The sequence below is a fragment of the Leptinotarsa decemlineata genome, unplaced genomic scaffold, assembly GCF_025532065.1.
Source record: "Leptinotarsa decemlineata unplaced genomic scaffold, Ldec_3_MD MMD2_tig00026317_RagTag_RagTag, whole genome shotgun sequence".
Taxonomy (NCBI): Eukaryota; Metazoa; Arthropoda; class Insecta; order Coleoptera; family Chrysomelidae; genus Leptinotarsa; species Leptinotarsa decemlineata.
The window spans coordinates 2,330,044-2,352,154 of NW_027412686.1; the positions used below are offsets into that span (position 1 = coordinate 2,330,044).

At 33.8% G+C, this 22,111-nt stretch overlaps 2 protein-coding genes across 8 annotated transcripts in view; both read left to right on the forward strand.

Annotated features, from left to right (window-relative positions):
- The window catches only part of ckn (CRK like proto-oncogene, adaptor protein), a 378,299-nt gene that overhangs the window by 245,525 nt on the left and 110,663 nt on the right, over positions 1-22,111 (forward strand). The window lies entirely within an intron of this gene.
- On the forward strand, positions 13-22,024 carry LOC141485357 (uncharacterized). 2 transcript variants are annotated; one of them, XR_012467155.1, is made up of 2 exons: positions 13-21,112; positions 21,178-21,332. XR_012467155.1 is itself a non-coding variant. In XM_074181856.1 (2 exons), exon 2 carries the CDS (start codon positions 21,179-21,181, stop codon positions 21,884-21,886), a length of 708 nt encoding a protein of 235 aa, XP_074037957.1. In that variant the 5' UTR covers positions 20,980-21,112; position 21,178; the 3' UTR covers positions 21,887-22,024. The 2 variants fall into 2 exon arrangements, 1 of the variants encoding a protein (XP_074037957.1); XM_074181856.1 differs by having other exon boundaries at positions 20,980-21,112; positions 21,178-22,024.

Sequence of the window (22,111 nt, forward strand, 5' to 3'; positions counted from 1 at the left end):
TAGGTGTTTTGTTTCATATATCAATGACTAGAGAAGTATTATGTGAAGAGAAGGGCGTTTGTTTTTCACATTGTGAAATTTTGTTACGGATAATCATTTTTGCTTAGTAGGTTATGAATGAATAAAAAACCACGCTTATCGTTCAATTCCAGGAATAAATGATCTTACATTGAATTTACCAAGAATGTCATCTTCGAAACTGAAATTCACTAGAACTTAAGAGCCTCTGACGACTGATGGCCACATTTCTCACTAATTGAGTAATAAACTTTGTAAATCAATTAAGTTATCTTAGTGGACAGTAAAGGAAGTCAGTACTTTGATAAAATGTATGTTCAATTAATATTTCAGGGTTTTATTCAAATATTATTATCGATCAGAAAAAAAATTAAATTTGTAGTAGCTACCACTTAAATTTAATTATAGGATGATTTTGTCTTTATTATTATATTGTGTATACAGAAATACATAAAAAAAAACTTTTTCCAAAAAACTAGACGGATTGTCGTTACATTTGTTAGAACACAATAGCAGATTTTATATTTGACTAGAGAATAACTGTGAGAGAAATACGTCCGTTTTATGTTCCCAAAAAATTTTAACGTTTGAATGTTCTTATATTTTTCGTGGAACATTATCATAATGAAATTCGTGATTTTGTATGAAGTGTATTTCTACAAAACCTTTGTATTTTGCTTTGATATTCCACGAAGCAAATGGATCAATAATCTACCTTCTTATTATGCGGTAGTTGATTTCAAGAGGTAATTTTTTGTTCTATTTCATGAACAAACTCCTTACAAATGTTCGCCTCAATTCACATCGATATCGTTACAGACGGCTTAGTTTGGTTTAATTAGTTTCAAATAATAATCCCAAAGTCATCGTTGAGCAATTAGGAACCACTAACATTTTTTCAATATCCCGGTTTTCGAAAAATCTACCAAATTTCAGCATTTTGTTCGTGAAATATGACAAGGAGTCACCACTAGAAATTGAAGTCACCACTTTTGATATACCTTGTATAGTTAATTATAACGTAAACCCTTATATTTCTCAAAATCGATTGTATATTGAAGAAGAATGAAATTAAAGTATGATGCGTTGAATTTTGTACCACACAATGCATTTTTTTGGTTTTGAATATCGCTAAAATTGAGGTAATTTGATTTAATATTTCTGAAAAATCAACAGGATATTCGCATAACCCAAATCTTTGTATTTAAATATCCTCTATTTGAATCAAAAAAGAAAAATACGCAGTGAATATCATTCAAAGAACCAATGAAATTTGTCTCAGATAATGAAAACCAACTCTTCATTAGTCATTAAGATCTTTGGAAAAAATAAGTTCTCTGAGTCTACTGCTCAAATATTTTTTTATTTTTCAAAGTGAAAAGTAAATGGTTCTATATAGTCACATATTAAGATACTATACAATTTCCATTCAGTTCTAACGATTGATAAATCAATAATTTTATTCAAAAGTTGATTTTTGTCCACATAAGACATGTTTTGGATCCTAAGTAGTTGAGGTGTATATGGCCTTCATCAATTTCTGGAATTTAGTCTATCGTGAAATTAAACATGTCATTACGCTTTTTCAAGTATTTCAGTTTCTCCAACGAATAAATCTGCTGAATCATCTGATTAAGTGAGCTTCTTATTTACAGAATAAAAAGTTATTCTTTTCTGTTGAAAGAGTTTCCAATATGTATTTCCTCTTATATCACTTTACTTTCTTGATTCTGGTGACTCTGTTGATATTTATTACTAAAGTTATGATTACAGTGTAGTCAATCCATAATCCCAAACAGAAAAGAGCTTTTTTGGAAAATGGCCAAATGCGCCTCTAAGGAAGCTCATGCCAAGAATACTAAGCGTTTTTCAGAAAAAAAACAAAATAAAAGTTTTATTAGATCATCAAAATCTATTTTTCTTAATGAATTTCATGATCTTTAGTAAACTGAAAGAACATTTTTTATTAAACTTTTATTTGCAATCTTCACTTGTATTGATAGTGATATAGAAGGAAATATACTTTCAAAAAGCAGTTGTGATCTCGGTTATGATTATATCAACCATTTGAAACGTTTTATTTTTCAACTATGACTTTATGATAACTTAACATCTTAATAACATATCCGCAAGCTTAGGATGAAAGCTTCATTATACCTGCATTGCCTTCACCGACATGATTTCACGATAAATCTTATCCACATTCCATGCACCTCCATTCAATTTCGAATTATTCAAGGATTTGATCCTAAGCTTACATGAGGTCGTCGAGGTTCTAACCAATAATCGTTTTTCTTCCATAAATTTCAAATTATTCCATGTAGCAGTTATAGAAGTCTTCTATCTGGTGGCATTTAGAAAATTATATCTGAGAATACGAAGGATATTGACGATTTTTTGCTTCGAATTGATCCACCGATGTGTTCTTCAACTATTTTAAGCATAATTTTTCATTGGATCTGTTCTTGACTAAAATTATTGTCTGTCTATTCTTTGTTTCCAACTAGATCATTTTCCATCCTGAGGAAAATTGGCTGTTGTTTTTCTTTTCAAAACTGTTCTAGGAGAAAATGCGAATTGAAACAAATTCAATACATTCTTGAATTTATTGAATTCTATGAAACTTAATGATATACATTCCATTCTCTGAATAGAAATATACTATACAGTCATTCATTAATTTATAATTCTTATTGTGAAATATTAGAATTGGTGTATATTTTAATGGAATATTGAAAGTGAAGATTCAAATTGTGTTAACCTCAAAAATTAAATTAAAAAGTGATAAACATATAGTGATTGGTATCTAATGGGTCATGAGTTTTTTAAGTGTTTTCAGTAAATGAATATTGAAATCAAAATGAAATTATTTAACTGTTCAGAATTCAAGAATCAAAGTAAAGTGACATTCGCATGGAGTGGTGAATGAGAAATCAATTTTTGTATTTTTCTGTATCTTTCAAATTATGAATGGACTAACCCATTACTTGTTGAAAATTAATAACAGTATCCATGATAATATTTGAAAAATTGCCACAAACTTTTTTTTAAATTCATGACGCGTTTCCCTAACACCGTATCTTCATCGGTAGTAATAAATGTTTTTTACTACCGATGAAGCTACGGTGTGAACGAAACACGTCTAGAATTGAAAAAATGTTTGTGAAATGTTTGTTTAAATACTATCATGAATACAAACTTTAGTATGTCTCAAATATCCTAATTTTTAAATTAATGGAAGCTGAAGTTTCAAGAAAAAAGTTTATTTTTTATGAATACTTTGGTATGAATCTAGATATTTTTGTGAAACGTACCTAATAGGAATCGTTTTTGCTTCTTGTAACATAATCTTGTAATCTTCAAGGTGTGAATTGGTCGAGATTTGCACTAAAATATTTCAAAGAGAAAAATAATGCGCAACTATTTTTTCTTGAAAATTTGTCCTATTATCTTCATTTGTTTTTGAAGAAATTTTTTCATTCAAGTAATGGGCGGTTTTGTATAAAAGGTAAAATCGATAATAAAATATATAATTAGTATTTCAAATTCTTAGGAACATTGATGATAAAAAAACTTCTGCATTATTGAGAAAAATATATACACTCAGGGGCCATCCATAAATTACGTCACACGAATTTTAGAACTTTTAGACCCCCCCTCGTCCTTGTCGCAGGTTGTCACATTTTTAGAACCCCTTCCCTGATGTGACGTCACACATTTTTCAAACTTATTCATATATTTAAAAATAATCCAAAGAAAGTCAATTCTCAAGTAAATAATAGCAATATAATTGGTAGAACTGGCCGATACTTGATGAAAATCCATATTAAACAACTAATCAATACAGTTTATTTGTATGATTATCACTATAAGCACTATAATTTCACTTATAGTGAAAATCATACAAATAAACTGTATTGGTTAGTTGTTTAATAGCAATATATTGAAGTCACTGCGCTGAAGCCACTGTGGTGGCACTTGTCGAAGGTCTCGCAAACAACCGACGCGCGGAATAGTGGAAAATCGAGCAAGCACTCGCCGACGACTTAAACCCTTACCAATCAGAACTCTTGTAAATATTAGTGTCTCACTTGCATTACAACGCCGCTTTAGAAGTTAAATGTTGTTGCGTGAGAGATTATCTCATAGCGAGAGTGCTAAAAATATAGAAAAAGTTCGAAAGTTTTTTAAATTTTTTATTCCCATATAAATTTCATGTTTTGGTATTTTAACATGTGACGTCACAAAGCTGTTGACCCCCCATGCCCATTGTCGCACTATGTCACATTACGGTGATTGCCCCCTATTAACGTGTGACGTAATTTATGGATGACTTCTTATATTCAAAATTCATTTGTTCATTCCAAAAAAGAGACGATTTAATGTACAATATGTCCATGTGAATCCAAGGTGAAATAAAAGAACATGATTTATATAAACATATTATGTTAGGCAACGAATTTACTTTTTCAACCCGAAAACCCAAATTCTGTTATCCATGAATATTGGGTCATGTGAATACAAGAAAAATAAGGTACTTTGTAATCGAAATCACTGCAATATCTGTTTTCCGATTTAAAACTTACCACAATTAAAATTTCAAACAAACAATATTGTCTGTAATTTACTGAATCTGGTATAAAGAGTTGTTGAATCACAATATGTTTTGCTCAATTTCTTTCTGTGTTCCACGGGAAACATTTATTCATTTACCTTTTGTTTTTTAAACAACAACCGCCTAATTGCCTCTCAAGTTGTGCTTCGCTCTCGAAAATCTGTTGCCCATTTATTCAATTTAACAATTATTAGTCCAATTCTTTTTTGTGTCCCGTCAGTCAACCAATTAATAAAATCCTAACGAACAATAACTCAACTCGACACTGGGCCGTCATTGGGCCGTTACGACCCTCATAAATATTGTAACGCCGTCTGGTATTATGTCTCCTTAAGCAAGCGCAATCATTAACTTATCCTTAAAATACAAACATCAGTTCCGAAAAAATATATATTATAGGAAGTAGCGAGACGGAGGAAAATTTAGCTAGTTAGACTAATTTAAGAACGTAATGGCCACTTTATATTTAGAGCACTTCAAAGAGAGATATAATTCAGTCGTATTGAGAGACTTTAGAGTATCAGGGAGACTGCTTTAAGGGCGTATAGGGATTGTGTAGCAATGTGAGGGATGAAAGTTAATTCAAACTCGATAATGATTTATAAAAATTCTACACAAGTATTACTTCATGAATTGTTTTATTTCTGAATAGATCGGCACAACAGAAGCACCACTATATTTTTTCATGAATATCCAACCAGGTCTTCGACATTCTGTGAGAGATTCATGAACAAAACTATTTTCTACTACAAATAGTCTTGTGAGTTGATGAATATTGTCTAGGCACTGAGTACCTATTTGGATTATCAAAACTGTGTATTCACTATACGTTGATATATATTGAAAACACTTTTTACTCACCAGAACAAAAATGCTGTCCCTCAACGCGCGTTTCGCTAACCAAGTTAGCATCATCAGGAGATGCTAACTTGCTAGGTTAATGTTTTAATAAGCATTTAGACGAATCATTACCTCACATAATGAGGATCATCAAATTGATTTCCATTATTTTGTTAGTGTTTCTATTGCCGTTTGTTACCTGACTGATACCTAGTCGATAATAACATGAGAGTGCAAATAATGGGCTTTTAGGACTGGGACCATAAAGATCTATGAACGGTTATAACGGAATTGCTATAACAATTAACTAAGGCGGAGTTATTGGATCTATTGAAATAAGATATAAGGAACAATTAGCACACCTAAGACCAGAAAATCAGTAATCGCCCATCATGTTTTGCAACAAAACCATTCCATAGACTTCAGTTCATTAAAATTAGTTAGACAAGTTAACAACAACAGGCATATATATGCCTATGAAAGCTTAGAACATAATGATATTATGAATAATTTTGGTGGACCAATACCTAATAGTTTACTATATAGCTTGTTGAAATAATATTTTTATTTATCAGATTTACCTGACCAGTAGATAAGACAACATTGTGAAATTAATTTTAAGACAATCAAGAGACAATCAACATACTATGGTGTGAATAAGGACAACATTGTATGTTTTAGTTTAATCTTCCTCTTGAGGATGATCACTTGGTGATCGAAAATAACGGTTTGGTGTTGGGATAGAACTCCAGTAAAATTGATCTTTTTTGTATAAAAAGTAACGTTTTTTAAATTGATAGAATAAGATATATCATTGAATGTATAATATATTCTTTGATGATTGATTTTCACGAAACTAAATCTCATTTTATTAAGTCAAATTTAAACTCCTGGGAATTCATTATTGTCGCTGTTGATATTAGAAAGATTTCTGTGGAATTAGACAGAAGTCTAAAGGAAATGCCTCTTTGAATTTTCCATAGACAAAATGCAACGTTTCCGTTTTCCACCGGTCTTATCGATGAGGAAGATTCTTTGATGAATTTGATCGTAATTTAACGAGGAAATGATGCAGTTTAATATCGGGTTGCGAAATTACGAGCCGGCGTACTATAAATTAAGAACCTGAAGCTCGAATGCATTTCTGATATATGAGATCGGTTCAACCATAAATAAGATTACCAAATTTTCTGGCTGCCATACTCGTGTTTCATTTCGTGGATATTAAAAGGCAAGCGTAATTTTGCCAAAATGTTTTATTGCATCTTTCAAGAGGTTTCTGAATTTTTTTTTCGACATTAATTCTGAACGGTTGTTGGATATTTTATGAAAACGTTTTTTTTTGTAGATACTATAATCGTTCATTTGAATGGTAGTATTTTAGCAGAAGAGCTCAGCTCCTTAAAGTTTGACATATTTGCATACATACCGAGTGATTACAAGAATATTGATTATTCCATTCGGAAATGAATATTTTCATTTGTTTTGTGAAACGTTGATGTAACAATTCAATTATTGTCATCGAAATAATTTACAAATTTTCTTTCTTAGAAGTGATCATTAGGATTTTTTACGGTGCGAGTTATCTGATAGTGAAACCGGTGACAGATGCATTATTATTACTTTGATCAGAGCGTTTCATCAGGACTAAAATGCGGATTATTTTGATAATATTTGTATTATCGGAAGATGAAAACATATTCGGCTGATGAACTAAATATATTGTTATGTTTTTCCCCGTGGGTTTACCGATAATTGCCGACACAGGACACTGAACAATAATCAAACTCAACTCTATTTCACTGTTAATATAACAAAACACTTTAACTAGAACTTCAATTATTATTCAAATGTCTATCGCCTTATAATATCACTTTGCATCGCACTGTACACGAAACTTGACTCTCTCGTCTCTCGACATCGTCGACAGCCATCTTGGTTTCAGGCAGGTTGGAGCCTGGCTCCCTTACCTTTTTAGCTGGCGTTTGTCAGAAGGACAAATGGGTCAATCTCTATCGACATGCTCGTGGGTAGCGTTAATATGTGGCAAACGAACTCTCCGGAAAACGGTGGAGAATTCCTCAGAAATCCATCGAAGCCGATAGAATATTCGACGGAATTCCATCGAGACGGCGCAAACATCAAACAACCGCGAAACGCCGGATGAGCTGCCTTGGCCAGGTGACAGTTGTTTTACAACGGCCAGCTGCGGCCGCGTTATCTTTTTTTAGGAAATGATTCACAATAATATGTTTCATTTACCTTAATCATGTTTGATCTAAATATGTGATGAAAATAGGATATCAATCTATATGTGATCACACCAAGGGTATATACGAAGTTCAAAACTACTTGAACAAAAATTGAAGTATATTTTATATAAATATTAGGGAAAATCATGAAAACATAAATGAAATGATTTTAATCATTAGCAGTTACTCAGATTTCAAATTGAATGGCATGTGTCATTTTTATTACAATAAAAATAATATCATTCGTATTACTTACTGTATTTTTACTGTATTTTTACTGTACGCTTACTATATTTTTCCTTCCATTCATTACATGACATCCATTTCTATAATTTTGTTTTATGATTCAGTTTGTTCTTTATTTGATGATTGTCATATATTTCTGAACTCAACCTGCTTATTTCCGGTAATCCATTGCCTCACCATTACATAGAATATGACTAGTTACATTTTCTCCTTTGTTTCAGTGCATCATCCGTCATACAGCTCTATTTTATTGAGGTGTCCCTTGAATAGACAGTAGTCACACATCAGTCCCCAACCAATAACTTTTAATGATAATAGGGATTGTAAAAACGCATATTCAGTCATCTGAAATGAAACTGAATTTTCGATTCGGTCAGTCCCTAACTATGCTATTAATGAAATGCGCGTCGTGAGACGTATTTTTATTGTGTTGTAGAAAATTGTTTTCGTTAGAATTCTAATTTTAGATGTACCCCGAATCAACCTGTGAAACATGTGAAATTGTAATTGCATAGACGGTTCATTAATTTTTAATTTCATCACATAACCTGCTACCATCCTACAAGCAACCCTCAGAAGGTTTCAGATTTGTGCTAGCTGAAGGAAGGGGAGGGTCACGTAAATGAACAATTCCAGTCGCTGTCGAGGTTAAAGATTCGAAGTGACTTCAACAAGAAGACGGGTGCTTCTTGTTGAAGTCAGTTATTGAAACACTTCAATTTCAAAGCAATTGTCCAGTGTTCCTTCAATCTTCAACATTTATTAATCGTCTAATCCTCATTCAGGTGCATCCCAAGTTAAAATCAAGTAACCTGAAGTAATTTCATTGTCACGGAAACGCCTCGAGATTGAAACAACTTTTACATCCCTGAAAAGAAAACAAAGATCTCTCAGGCATGCTGTGTGGTCTGACCCGTGGCAAAGAATAGGGCGGACACTGATATATATTCAACACACGGTCACAGGTCTAATGGCGGTATTGTTTTGGAAATTCAATAGGAACATATTCATTGAATATGACCGAAATGAACCGTACCGATGTCGTCGTATTAACATAATAATAAGAATCCGTGACTCTTGGGGTATGACACCCTGTTTCCATTTCAAGCAGTAATCACACTCTTCTTGTTGACCATAAGTGTAACAATTGATTAAAATCGACGTGAGAGATTGATAACTGGGTATATATTCCAATCATTGAAGGTAGAATATGGCGATACTGTGTAATTTTGAAAAACAGCACCCACGTTTTCAGAGTGTTTTTCACCAATAACCCATTAAACGTGTTTTACCGGGAAAAAGCATTCTAAGTGAAAATGTAGCTTATAACAAAAATAATGGTGGATTTATGGTATCATTTTTTGAAGACTTCGAAAAAACCTTGATTTCAGTTTTTTTGGATAAAAGTTTCTAGCATAAAAATTGAGCGAATAATTGTTTGAATGTTTTTGTAATCTTCCATAAATTGGTTTCAAGCTAATTTTTTTTCCAAACTAAGCACTGCAAACTAGTCAAACTTCTTGAGCGTATAACTAGTACATAAATAAACTGAATTGTAAAGTGGTAATGATTATTTCCCTGCGATGGCCAATAGGCGGTGATTTTCACATATGTTGTCTTCGACAAAAATAGGCATTATTTCCGTCATAACTCGCGGGTTTTTGTTTTTTCAGTTTCTTCAAAAAAGCTTCTATTAGTTTCCCCAGAAAAATTCATTGTTTTTTGGTTATTTCACGATGAAACTTACAATTTTGGCGTTTGACGAAAAACCGAGCGAAGAACGAAAGTTCAACATGTTCATTCATGAAAACCGACTATTATCTAATCATTATCTGTGCCCAAAAAAAATATATCTGGGACCACTATGACAAAAGCGTCGTCCTAATCTTCTGTAATTATCTCTATAATTATTAAAGATCTTTGCAAGTTCATTTGTATTACATTATTTTGGCAAAACTGAACAGATATTTCAAAAATTGAAAAAATGTGTCCATGGATCGTGGGCGTGAAAATAGGGATTTGAAGGGGGACCGGCTATCCCTAGTGCAATCCACTGGACGGTGGAATAAACTTGACTTTTCTGTTTCTGTTGAATATTAATAACTTTTTGATTGTATTAAATTATCAATCGTTCTCGGAAGTATACTGTATATTTCTCATTCACAGTTTGAAGTGATGACAATGGCTAAATAATCCTTGATATCGTCTAAAATTAATTCACTTCATTTATTCAAACTATTCATTTTTCATTAAAATAAATAACCACTTGTCGTTCACAAAACCTGTGGTTTTACTAAAGATCATAAAGATCATACGATCATATTACTTTTGTTATATAAATAACGTATCAAAAAAAATTGAAGCTGTACTCTTCAACAGACCATAAACCAACTCGTAATTACTATTATAACATAGTAAATACTGCATCATAAAAAAGAACAAACCTCTTCCTGTTTCGAAACTGGTTCGAAGGATTTCAGAATTCATTATCAATGTGCACAAAAAAATGATCCTCGCGACCGTGTTGATAGTAGGTCCACATAATTACTGAGGAACACTTCAGAATAATGAACTGAGACATGCTCTTATAAACAAAAAACGCACGCAACTGCACCTAATTAGTTCTTGGCATGTAACAGAGTTTTCAACTTCTTATCTGGATAATGTTCTATTAGAAAACTTGCTGTGGTAAGGAATGCTTCAACACTCGATAAGGTAATGATGATTAATTGGCATAATAACAAACTCGGGGTTGAATTTGATGCACGTATTAATGATTTGTCATTATTCCTTATATTTTCTTATTCTTTGGCATGGTGCTTCTATGTCATTGAGCAATTTTTCCAATAACTTTTCCTGTTTCAACAAATGTGTTTTTGATTATGTTGATGTTGTTACGTTTCGCTAATCAAGAGATGGCTAAGACTAAAGTTTGAGCTTATCTAGGCAATATTTTTGAAATGAACAGTCAGCAACTGAAACTATCAATATTGGAGCTGGGATAATCCTCGATAGATAATCTCAATCGACATTTGGAATCCAAGAAGAGTCAATATTTGATTAAGAATTATTGATAATCAAATCAATTGTCCTTATTTCGTCTACAACACGTTACAAAAACAATGTTAACAATATCGGTAGGTTTGCTCAGTTCTACTAATTTAATCAGCCGATATGTAAAGTTTGCTCCCAATCCGACTGTGGAATTTTTGATTTTCAGTGCTCATCACCGGGTTCGTTTTTAAAATCGCACGTTGAAGGGTAAGATCCCATCAATTCTTAGTTCGCACAAGTTCTCACTTCTGAGGGTTGGCCTTCGTGAAAGGCGAGAACGGATTACCGAAAAAGCAGATTTCATCAGATTGTTTTAAACAAGATCAAAATGCATTGAAAAGACCAGTTCGTAAAGCTTTCGGAAACATTTCACCTGCATTCTATGTAGTGTACATTGAATTTGTTGTGTCAAGTACTATGTGACGTGACCTACGCATTTAGTCAGAGTTTTTGATTTCTCAATATAAAAAGTCTGCTCGAATGCAATTTCTACATAATGATTGATGATAAAAAGAATATTTCAGTGAAATAAATCATCCTTATGATCCACTAATATTTTCAGCTCTTTTACCTTCACCGATACAATTTGATAAAAACCAATTTTTATCTCATAAGTAATATATAATCATATTGTGTTGTACAATTCTCTATTCATATTGAAAATTGCTATGAATTTTTTCACAGAACATATGAGAGATAAAGTTGATGATTTTTCATGGGATTTTTTTTCACATCAACTTTTCGTGAGCAAAATTCTGCCTCCACATAGAAAGATGAAAAAATCAGCTTAAATTTTCAGTTTTTCATTGATTCGATTTATTTTCAAACTTCCTCGACAGATGTCACTAGGCATATGGGAAAGTACTGTCAGCATCTATTTGTGGAATGCCCAAGGACGATTCATGCATTATTTGCAAAAATTCAATGTCATTGGAAGACCCAAATCTCTTCTGTTGAACTTTTAGTTCGTGAAAATAGATTCATACAACTAGTTGACTCGTAGCTATAGAAATTTTGTTTGTTCAGAAAAAAATATTTTGAAAGAGATTAGTTTGCGGAATAAACCATGTTTCTTCGTCAATATAATAATTATATCAATTAAATTGAAATACATGTATATTAAGAAGTGTCTTTTCGTTAATAACTGGATCCCAAATAACTACGTTGAGTTATGGAGATGATTGATATAATAATAATAATAATAATAATAATAATAATATCGTCTTTATTATTTCTTAACAAAAAATAAGAAACAGAAATTAACATAATTATATCCTTAACCTACGAAATGAAATAAAGGGCGAAGTTCATCGTCTGTAATGCAAAGCATCACAGAAAATGTTCTTCCACTTAACCCTAAATATTTTATTTCTTGAAAATTTCATGACTTTCTATACATTGGTGAAGAAGTACAAAATCAGAAGATCAAAGGACTTGTTTGAATGAGTTACTAACTCAAGTTGAGTAAGTAGAATCTATAATGGTTGAACTTCGCATGCATACTTTCAATTCAGGTGTCTCAGAAAGTTTCAATTTTGAAACGATTTTTTTCAAATCCAAGAGTTAGTTACTCGACATTTTCAGTTTGACCTCATTTAGACACAATTTTTGCTAAAATATAAAAAAATGCCTGAATAGATCAGAGATCATTGAAAATTTGACAGGCAGGATCGGATAGGATGATCTAGTGGGGAATTTTATTGAAAAATGCGATTTAAAGTTTCTATATAACACAATGTACAAAGGAGGAATCAAGAAAAAGTTATCCAGAATTGGTCTTCAAAAAACTGCCATTTGTAAAACAAGTAAAAACAATTTATTTTTCTATGTCTACTGACTGACAATATTGTATTTGATGAATAATTTACTGTGAAAAACATTGATTGAATTATTGGTTTTCCAAGGAATTTTTATCGTGAATAAAGTAAAGAACGCTTATATTCGCAAAAGGGACATTCTCAAGTAACTAAATGTTTTTTTAATATACATTCCTTAACATGTAATTCAAAGGAAGGGTAATTTCAGTCTGATACTCTGTATTGCTGGCTTTGTTTTCATCTCATATGGAATGATATATTATCAAACCATGACGTAAAGATGAACATTTCAACAGAATTTCTCATAAATTTTGCGTTCATACCTTCATTTTCACCCATTCGTAATAATACCGAGCGTCTTTCAAGTCTGCCACCGTCTGTAAATCATCTCAGCATATGTTCCTGTCATCTCCACGTCTATTCTTAGCCGAAGTCTGGCAATTAGTAATATTTCAAATTAAATATCATCCAGCCTTCGTTCATACGTCGAATTGCAGGGGTTTCAGAGATTTGTTTTCAAGGCATCGACAAATCGTCCACAAACATTTTGAATCGTGTTTGTTTTTCAGACCAATAGCAGACGATTTATTTGTAAATATACAGTAGCTTTGATGTTGGTTTTTGGTAAGGTTATTTTGGAACTGTACTAGGATAATGAAAGATACATTCATTAATGATTGTGCTAGGTTATTATTATTACCATCATACATCTGTCACTGTCTGTATATTACCGGATTTGAGTGCCTCTGGATCACAAGAGGACGAAGCAATTTACGGACAGCAAAAAAATGTCTCGAAGACAAACATCCAAAAACCGAATTGAGGAAAACGTAAAATTCATAAGAGGCTGCTGTTTTTCTCGATTTTTTCCCAAGGGTTAGAAAAATGGACAAGTCAGCTGACTTTCAAGTAAAAAAACTATTACTGTCAAATTTCCTCCATATTTTCTCTTTTTTTCCTTTTGACACTTTTATCGATATTAATTTTCTCCTATTGGAATATACCATATTTCCGAAATATAATATTCTAAAGAACCCTACTTGTTGGGTCGTGTTCGAATCCAAAAATATTGGAAGTGCACTTTATCAATCACGAATATTTTTTCGATATTCCAGTGAATAAACCTGCATTTTATTAATTTCATACAAACGACACTGAAATTATTTTCCGAAAAAATTTTTCTTTATTTTAATCATCTATTATTTGTGAGATGTGATGAGTTTATTATTTTCATCTCTTATCGATGCATGATACATTGCATACAATCCATTTTGAATAAACTTGAACAGTTTGAAAAAATGTAGTGTGATGGATATCTTGTCTATCGAGAATGTTTGCAAATTCACTATTTCAGTAACACAACACATCTTTTTTCGTATTTCTATTCATTTAAAAAACGAAAAGAAGAATTCACCAAATATTTGTTGAATAAGTTATTTGGTCGTGTACAATAAAGATAGAACCATTGATATTTTTCAACTATTTTTATGTACTGATGGAAAACTTGAAAGAAAACACTTTTTCATGAACTTTGATCTCTCTATATCGTGTAACACAAGAATTGTGAAGACATTTTGGGATCTCAGAAATATGACTTATGGAAAGTCAAAAACATTTTCGTTTGTAGAATATTCGAGATGAAATTTTGGTAATGAACATTTCCTCAATTCCAGGAATATTCACAAATTAAATAAAACATTCAATAAAACATTTCATTGAAAATGATGAAAAATCCATTCCGTTTCACTTTAGTCGAAGTTTTTGTGAATAAAAACGTTTCGTTCATTACTCACGAAATAGTTTTCAATGATTATATTTTACTGATTCTTGGAATGTAAGTTGTGTTGGGAGAAATGAAAAAAAAATAATTCAGATAAATATGAACTTTTACAATAGTGCTTTCTAAGAGTGATCAATTTAATAAAATTGTTGATGAAAATAGGTATGTCGGAAAAATGCTTGGCATGTCGATTTTTATTTTCATATTGCTCTTTTGGCATATTTTTTACCCTCTCCCAATTCTTCGCTTGAAAAGAACAGCAAATTTAAAGTTACGCGATGCTGCTTATGAAGGGTAGGTACTGGTAGATTATACAGAATATGATAAAATATTGATGAAGAATGGTAGTAGTTGTTTACAGCTGATTCTCGGCCTCCCCCCACCACTATGACGTATTAATTGCTTTTTTTATTGGTTGTTGTTTGGTGAAGTTTTTTTGTTGTGCAGTGAAGTCAAGGCGTTGTGACCTTGAAGTGTCTGGTGCATGGATCGTTCAGATTTTTTTTTCATATGAGATTTTGTGTGTTTATGTGTGTGTGTGTGTGTGTGTGTGTAGGAGAATGCACGGTACAGGGTTTCATCATGTGCTTGTTTGTCTATGTACAAACATACGTCTGCATACTTCGAAGATCCTCCAAGTAATAAATGCTCCATCGGTGTGAGGGTACCAACTTAGTAGTGGAGTGACGTCACAGCAATAACCGTTCAACGGCTAGAGAGCGACATGTTCACTCCACGACGTGTGGCAGAGTAATGCGTATTCATCGGTCTGCCCTCACCTCTCCCGAAGCGATGAAGGTTCGCTCTAGCCCCGCTATCGATGGTGACACAACGGCAGCCGAGGACCGTTTGCCTAGCGTCTACCCTCTCCGAGACCGCAACGACCACTGCTTGCTCGTATATCGACATCTGTTATCGCATTCAGTTGGGAGGTAATCTTGGCGCATGTAGTTGAGAAGTGGGGTTGGCTATGACGTCTTGACGGGTCCTATCAGAGTGTATTTAAGAAGCGTACGAGTGTTGGCTATGTCAGTTTACATCAAGTGAGTTAGTGAGAACTATTATATAAAATGTATTCCTGTGACTGTGGTAAATCTTTCACTCGTAGTGATAATCTTCGTCGGCATCAGCTCCAGAGTTGCCAAGGAGGGCCTGCAGTGAAACGGGTGAGAGTGGATAATGCAACACCTATGTATACGTGCAATTGTTGTAATGTGACAATTCCTATGAGCCAAGTGAATTCTCACCGAAGAACCATGAGTCATAAAAATAATGCATGTGTTCAATTGTCTGACGGTGTTCAAATTATAACGAATGCATTCAATTGCCGCATTGCTACATACAGGGTGGAGAGTTCGATTGTAACCAGTGACTACATGTCATTTTTCAATAAGATTAGGCAGAAGGTCATTGAATTACTGGAATCAGCCATCAGGATCCATAAAAGCATCAAGGTGAATATGGAAGTTTTTGGGAATTATATTCTTCAGACTGATGATTCGAGGGACACGAAGTCATTTAATTCCCAAAATAAAATAGTGGACCAATCTTCAGATTTGAATGCTGTTTTTGATGGATTCCGTGATGTAATTGTGGCTCAAACGACTGAGTTCCAGGATCGTGACTCAGGTATTTATTTTTTAAAAATTTCAATAAGATTGAATAGTAATATTTTTTTTTTATAATTCAGGTTGGACTTGTGAAAAAATATTGTTTCTCGAGGTCAACATTAATAAATACAGTCCACTGGAAGGACGTTCATATGTGAAGCTGCCTCAATGTATTCAATGGAAGAAAGCTGTTGTGAATGTTCGTAATGAAGATCAATATTGTTTTGCTTGGGCTATAACATCAGCATTATATCCTGCAGATAGTCGAGTGTCCGAACTTACGTCATATCCACATTTTTCCACTGTTTTAGATGTCACAGGTATGGATTTTCCGGTTAAAGTTAATAATAAGAGTATCGAAATATTCGAAGATAGGAATGATATTTCAATTAATGTTTACGGTTTAGAGAGTACATTTGAGAAGGGTAAAATGAAGTATGAAGTGATTGGTCCATTGCGATACTCACAGAGAAGACTCCGGAGACATGTCAATTTGTTGTTTATAACTGATGACTCCGGTAATGGTCACTATTGTTGGATCAAAGATCTTTCAAGATTAGTTTCTAATCAACTATCAGCTCATAGACAGAAAAAATATTTTTGTGACGGATGTTTGATATATTTTTCTGATGAGAGATTGCTTTTACGTCATAATATGTATGATTGTAATCACATTAGTACCACAACACCAACTACTAATTTAAAGATCAATAAATATGGTAGAATGGTTGCGGAAAATAAACTAATGTTTGAAAACTTTGAGAGGCAAATGAGGGTGCCATTTGTAGTGTATGCTGATTTTGAATCAGTGCTTAAACCGATTCATGTGAATGAGCCAAATCCTGGAAGTTCATACACGATTAAAACATTCAAACATGCCCCATATTCATTTGCTTATTTGATAAAGTGTTCATATAATGATGATTTGACAAAATTTGTTACATATAGGGGTGTAGATGCAGCTCAGAAATTTGTGAGTAGCATTGAAGATGATTTGAAAGAGATACATGAAAATCATCTCAGAAACCCTAAACCAATGGATACACAAACTGTCGAAGAAGAAGAACAGTTTGTTGCAGCCAGAACTTGTGGTATATGTAATAAAGCATTTACTGATGGTGACGTCAAAGTAAGAGATCATTGTCATGTCACAGGAAAGAAAAGATCACATGCCGCTCACTCGAAATGTAATTTAAATTTCAAAATACCAAACTTCATACCTATCATTTTTCATAATTTAAGTGGTTATGATTGTCATTTATTCATAAAAGAATTGTATAGGAATAAAGAGAAAGTTGATGTTATCCCGCAAACTAAAGAGAAATATATATCTTTCACGAAGCATCTCTTTACACACAGCTATACCGATAAAGATGGTGTGGTTAGGAAGAATTATCTCAAAATGAGATTTATCGATAGTTATAAATTTATGACTAATTCGTTGGAGAAGTTGGGTGCAAACTTGACCTCCGATCAATGTTTGGAGATGCACAAACATTTCCCACAAATTGAGAAATTCAATTTGATGAGACAGAAAGGTGTATTTCCATATAGTTTTGTTGATGACATTGACAAATTGAATTATCCATTACTTCCGACAAAAAATCAGTTTTATGACACACTCAATTGTGAACATATATCGGAAACTGATTATGATAGGGCTAGAAATGTTTGGAATTTATTCGAGTGTCAGAATTTGGGGGAATACTCTGATTTGTATTTGAAGTCGGATGTATTGCTACTATGTGATATTTTTGAAAATTTCCGCACCACAAGTTTAGAGATATATAACTTAGATCCGGCACAATATTACACTGCACCTGGATTATCATGGGATGCCATGTTGAAGTTCACTAATGTTGAATTGGAATTACTAACTGACATTGATATGATTCACTTTTTTCAAAAAGGTATACGAGGTGGAATTAGTCAATGTAGCGAGAGGAAACATATAGCAAATAATAGATTTTTACCCAATTATAATCCCAAGGAACCTTCCACATTCATTACATATTTAGATGCAACAAATCTATACGGTCACAGTATGTCACAACCTCTACCAACAAGTGAATTTACATGGTTGACACCAAATGAAATTCTTAATCTTGATGTGATGGATGTGAGTACTGATAGTCCGTATGGGTATGTATTTGAAGTGGACATTCATTATCCACAAGAGTTGCATGATAAACATTCTGACCTTCCATTTTTAGTCGAAAAAATAATACCACCTCGTACACAATCGAAAATTCCCAAATTAATTCCAAATTTGAATGATAAAAGAAAATATATTGTTCATTATAGGAATCTACAGCAAGCTGTCAAAAATGGATTGATTGTAATGAATACACATAGAGTATTGAAATTCAAACAATCATGCTGGATGAAACCCTATATAGATCTTAATACTGAAATGCGTAATAGGTCTAACAACAAATCTGTTAAAGATTTCTATAAACTAATGAATAATGCGGTGTATGGAAAGACAATGGAGAATGTAGATAATCGAATTGATGTTAGACTCGTTACACATTGGGAAAATATAAAGAAAAATATAGGTGCCAGCACTCTCATAGCCAAACCAAATTTCAAAAATTGTTCAATTTTCACTGATAATTTCATTGCCATTCAATTGGGTAGAGTGAAGGTTCATTACGATAAACCATTATATTTGGGATTTTCCATATTAGAATTATCTAAAACAGTCATGTATGACTTTTTCTATGGATGCATCAAACAACACTTTGATGAAAATGTCTCTTTACTTTACACAGATACCGACTCGCTCATTCTTAAAGTAAACACAGAAAATTTTTATGAATTCATAAAAACTAACATAAGTAGATTTGATACATCCAATTACAGTATAGTTAACCAATTCAATATTCCAGTAACAAGTTCAGTCTTGGGTAACTTCAAAGATGAATTTCCAAATGATCCAATCATGAGTTTTTATGGTACAGGTGCTAAAGCATATTATGTGAAATCTGTTGATGGTGAATTTAAGAAAGCCAAAGGGGTTAAACGATCTGTAATAAAGAATGAATTGACATGCGAAGATTATCAAAAAATCGTCGAACAAGGTGGTATGATATTCAGAAAGATGAATTCATTTAGAAGCGTGTTACATGATATGTATACTGAATTGAAAAATAAAGTTGCATTATCATATCACGACGATAAACGATTTATCATTCCGAATACTACCCACACTCTTCCTTGGGGTCATAATGATATTGAATTTTATGAAAACGATCCAAATGAGAACATTCGTTGGATAAGTAATATTATTCAACAATCACAATCTCAGGAGACTCCATTGGATCAATTGATTAATTTATTATCTGCCGAGATCAATGATTGAAATATCATTCAATATCTTCAAAACCGGAAAATTCAATATTGATATTTATGTAGCCATTTATAATTAATAATATATGATAGAAGTGATGTGATATTAATGTATTATGTATGTATGTATATGTATTACTGTAATGAATATAAAATGATTAAAATTTTATTTGTATTATTTCTATTTCCCTAATCAATTACTGCAATATATAGTATAATGTAAATGACAGAAATATCAGTTTGAAGAGAATCATCGTAGAGTGCACAATGTCTAAAACAATCGATAAGTTTGGTAGAAAAAGAAAATGGGGTGGTAATGTCATTCGAGGTCCTCCTGGGAATGGTTTTAAATTAACAAAAGATGGTCATTATGACATGCAAAGGAAAATATTGAAAAATACAAGTGAACCAATTGACAAGAGTGATTGTGTAACTGTATCATATCTTGAGGGGGAAATTAATGGAGCAAAGGAAGTTATACTTCTAGCCCTACAAGCTGCAATACAATCCACAATAGGCAATATTGCTCGGGACGCCCGGCAAGCATTTGACGATAAAATTGCAGAGGCTCGGATAACTTTCACTCGTAAATTTGACAAACTTACAAGTGATGTAGACATAAAAATGTCTGACATAACAGCGTCTACAAATAAAAAATTTGATGCTATGTCAAACATAACAGGGACTACAATGAAAAAGTATGATGTACTGGAACAGAGAGTTGAAGTATTGGAGAAAAACCATAAAGAAGTTTTGGAGAGAAACTATAAAGTCAAGCCATCATCATCAGGTGGACTGGGATATCCAGGACTGAACATTAATCCAAATCATAGAATAATACAACCAAAACCAAAACCAACTGATGATGTATTAATGGAACCAACATGGTGAATGTATTCCCTCGTTAGGTTAGGTTAATAGTTACGTTAGGTTAGCTGCATAGTTACGTTAGGTTAGGTGTTAGGTTAGTATTCCCTCGTTAGGTTAGGTTAACAGTTACGTTAGGTTAGCTGCATACTTACGTTAGGTTAATAGGCGATCGCGAAGCGATCGCTTCGCGATCATGAAGCGATCGCTCAGCAGGCCGCTTCGCGGCCTGGGGCGCTCAACATCCGCCACTTGCATCCGGCCCGGATGTAAGTGGTGGATGTTGAGCGCTGAAATTCGGCCGCTCCGCGGTCGAGCGGTCGCTTGCGGTCGCTCGGCCGCGGAGCGGCCGAATTTTAGCGCTCAACATCCACCACTTGCATCCGGGGCGCGTTTTTTGCCCCTTCTCGAAGCCCCGCCCCCTTTCCGAAGCCCCGCCCCTCCCCTCCCCGAAGCCCCGCCCCCCCGACTCCCAACATTTGCGCATGTACACCCCTACCCTCAACGCGCATGTGCGCTCCCACCATTTTTCCACCACTCACGCATCGAAGTCGATACCCTCCGGAGAGCACTCCACAACATTCAGTTCGAGAAGTCATCTCATCGAGAGCAGTCCACTCCACTTCAAGGCAGTAGCTTCCGACGACTAACTTGACATTTGAGTAAGTAAATTAAGAATGTTATTTTTTTTATATCAACTAACTTTGTATTATTTCTTCTTTTTCAGAATGGCAACCAATACACAGGAGGTGAATAATGCTGTGGCGTCTATTCTGCCGGTGTCCGCTGACCAGGAGGAGGCAGCATCTTCGAGAGCGGTGACGGGTGACCAGGCAACCACTTCGCGTTCGCGAGTTAGGTGTAGATCTTCTAGCCCTGACTTATTCGAGGAGGAGGAGGAAGTCAGGGCTGTGAAGAAGGTTTGCCAACGACCTGCAGCAAGGGTTGGTCCTATTTCAAAGTACCGAGCTACTTGCAATAGGACTAATCCTTATGCAGGTAGTTTTTCGACCTCTCGTAAGAGGGCCTCCACACCAGCAGCAGCACCAGCAGCAGTGGAAATTCCGAGGAGTCCTTCTCCGGAGTTGGTGATATTGTCGCCGTTGGTGACGCGACTACCACCGCTGCCAGCGACACCGGCGGATCCTGAGGTGTTGGTGCCACAAGTGCGACAGCCTATCGGAGAGGTGAGTGAAAAGATGAATACTTTTCTACAGAGATGCAAAGAAATAGAACATGCTGCCCGATCTAGTGAGGCCGCGTTGACTAACATGAACCGCCTAAAGGGTGAAAAGGTTAAGCGACGTAGGGAATTAGAGAAAGAAATGGCCGAACTAGATCGTGACATTGCATCTCTGGAGGAAAGGTGTGAAGCGGCAACCTCTTCGATAGAGCTACACAAAAGGTTATGGACAGCTATGGACCCTTTTTTGTAGATTAAGTATAAATATAAGATTAGTTTTAGGTTAGTTAGGAATATTTAATTATGGTAGTTTTAAGTTTATATTTGTTAAGTTTATATTGAATAAAGGAAAAGGAAGTGAAATAAAGGGTGTACACTGTTTTTTGGTTTGGTACACATTGAACAATGCGATGGTTGGAGCATTTTTCTTCACTTCCTCTTATTATTATTATTATTATTTTATTTCAATTCCAAGTTC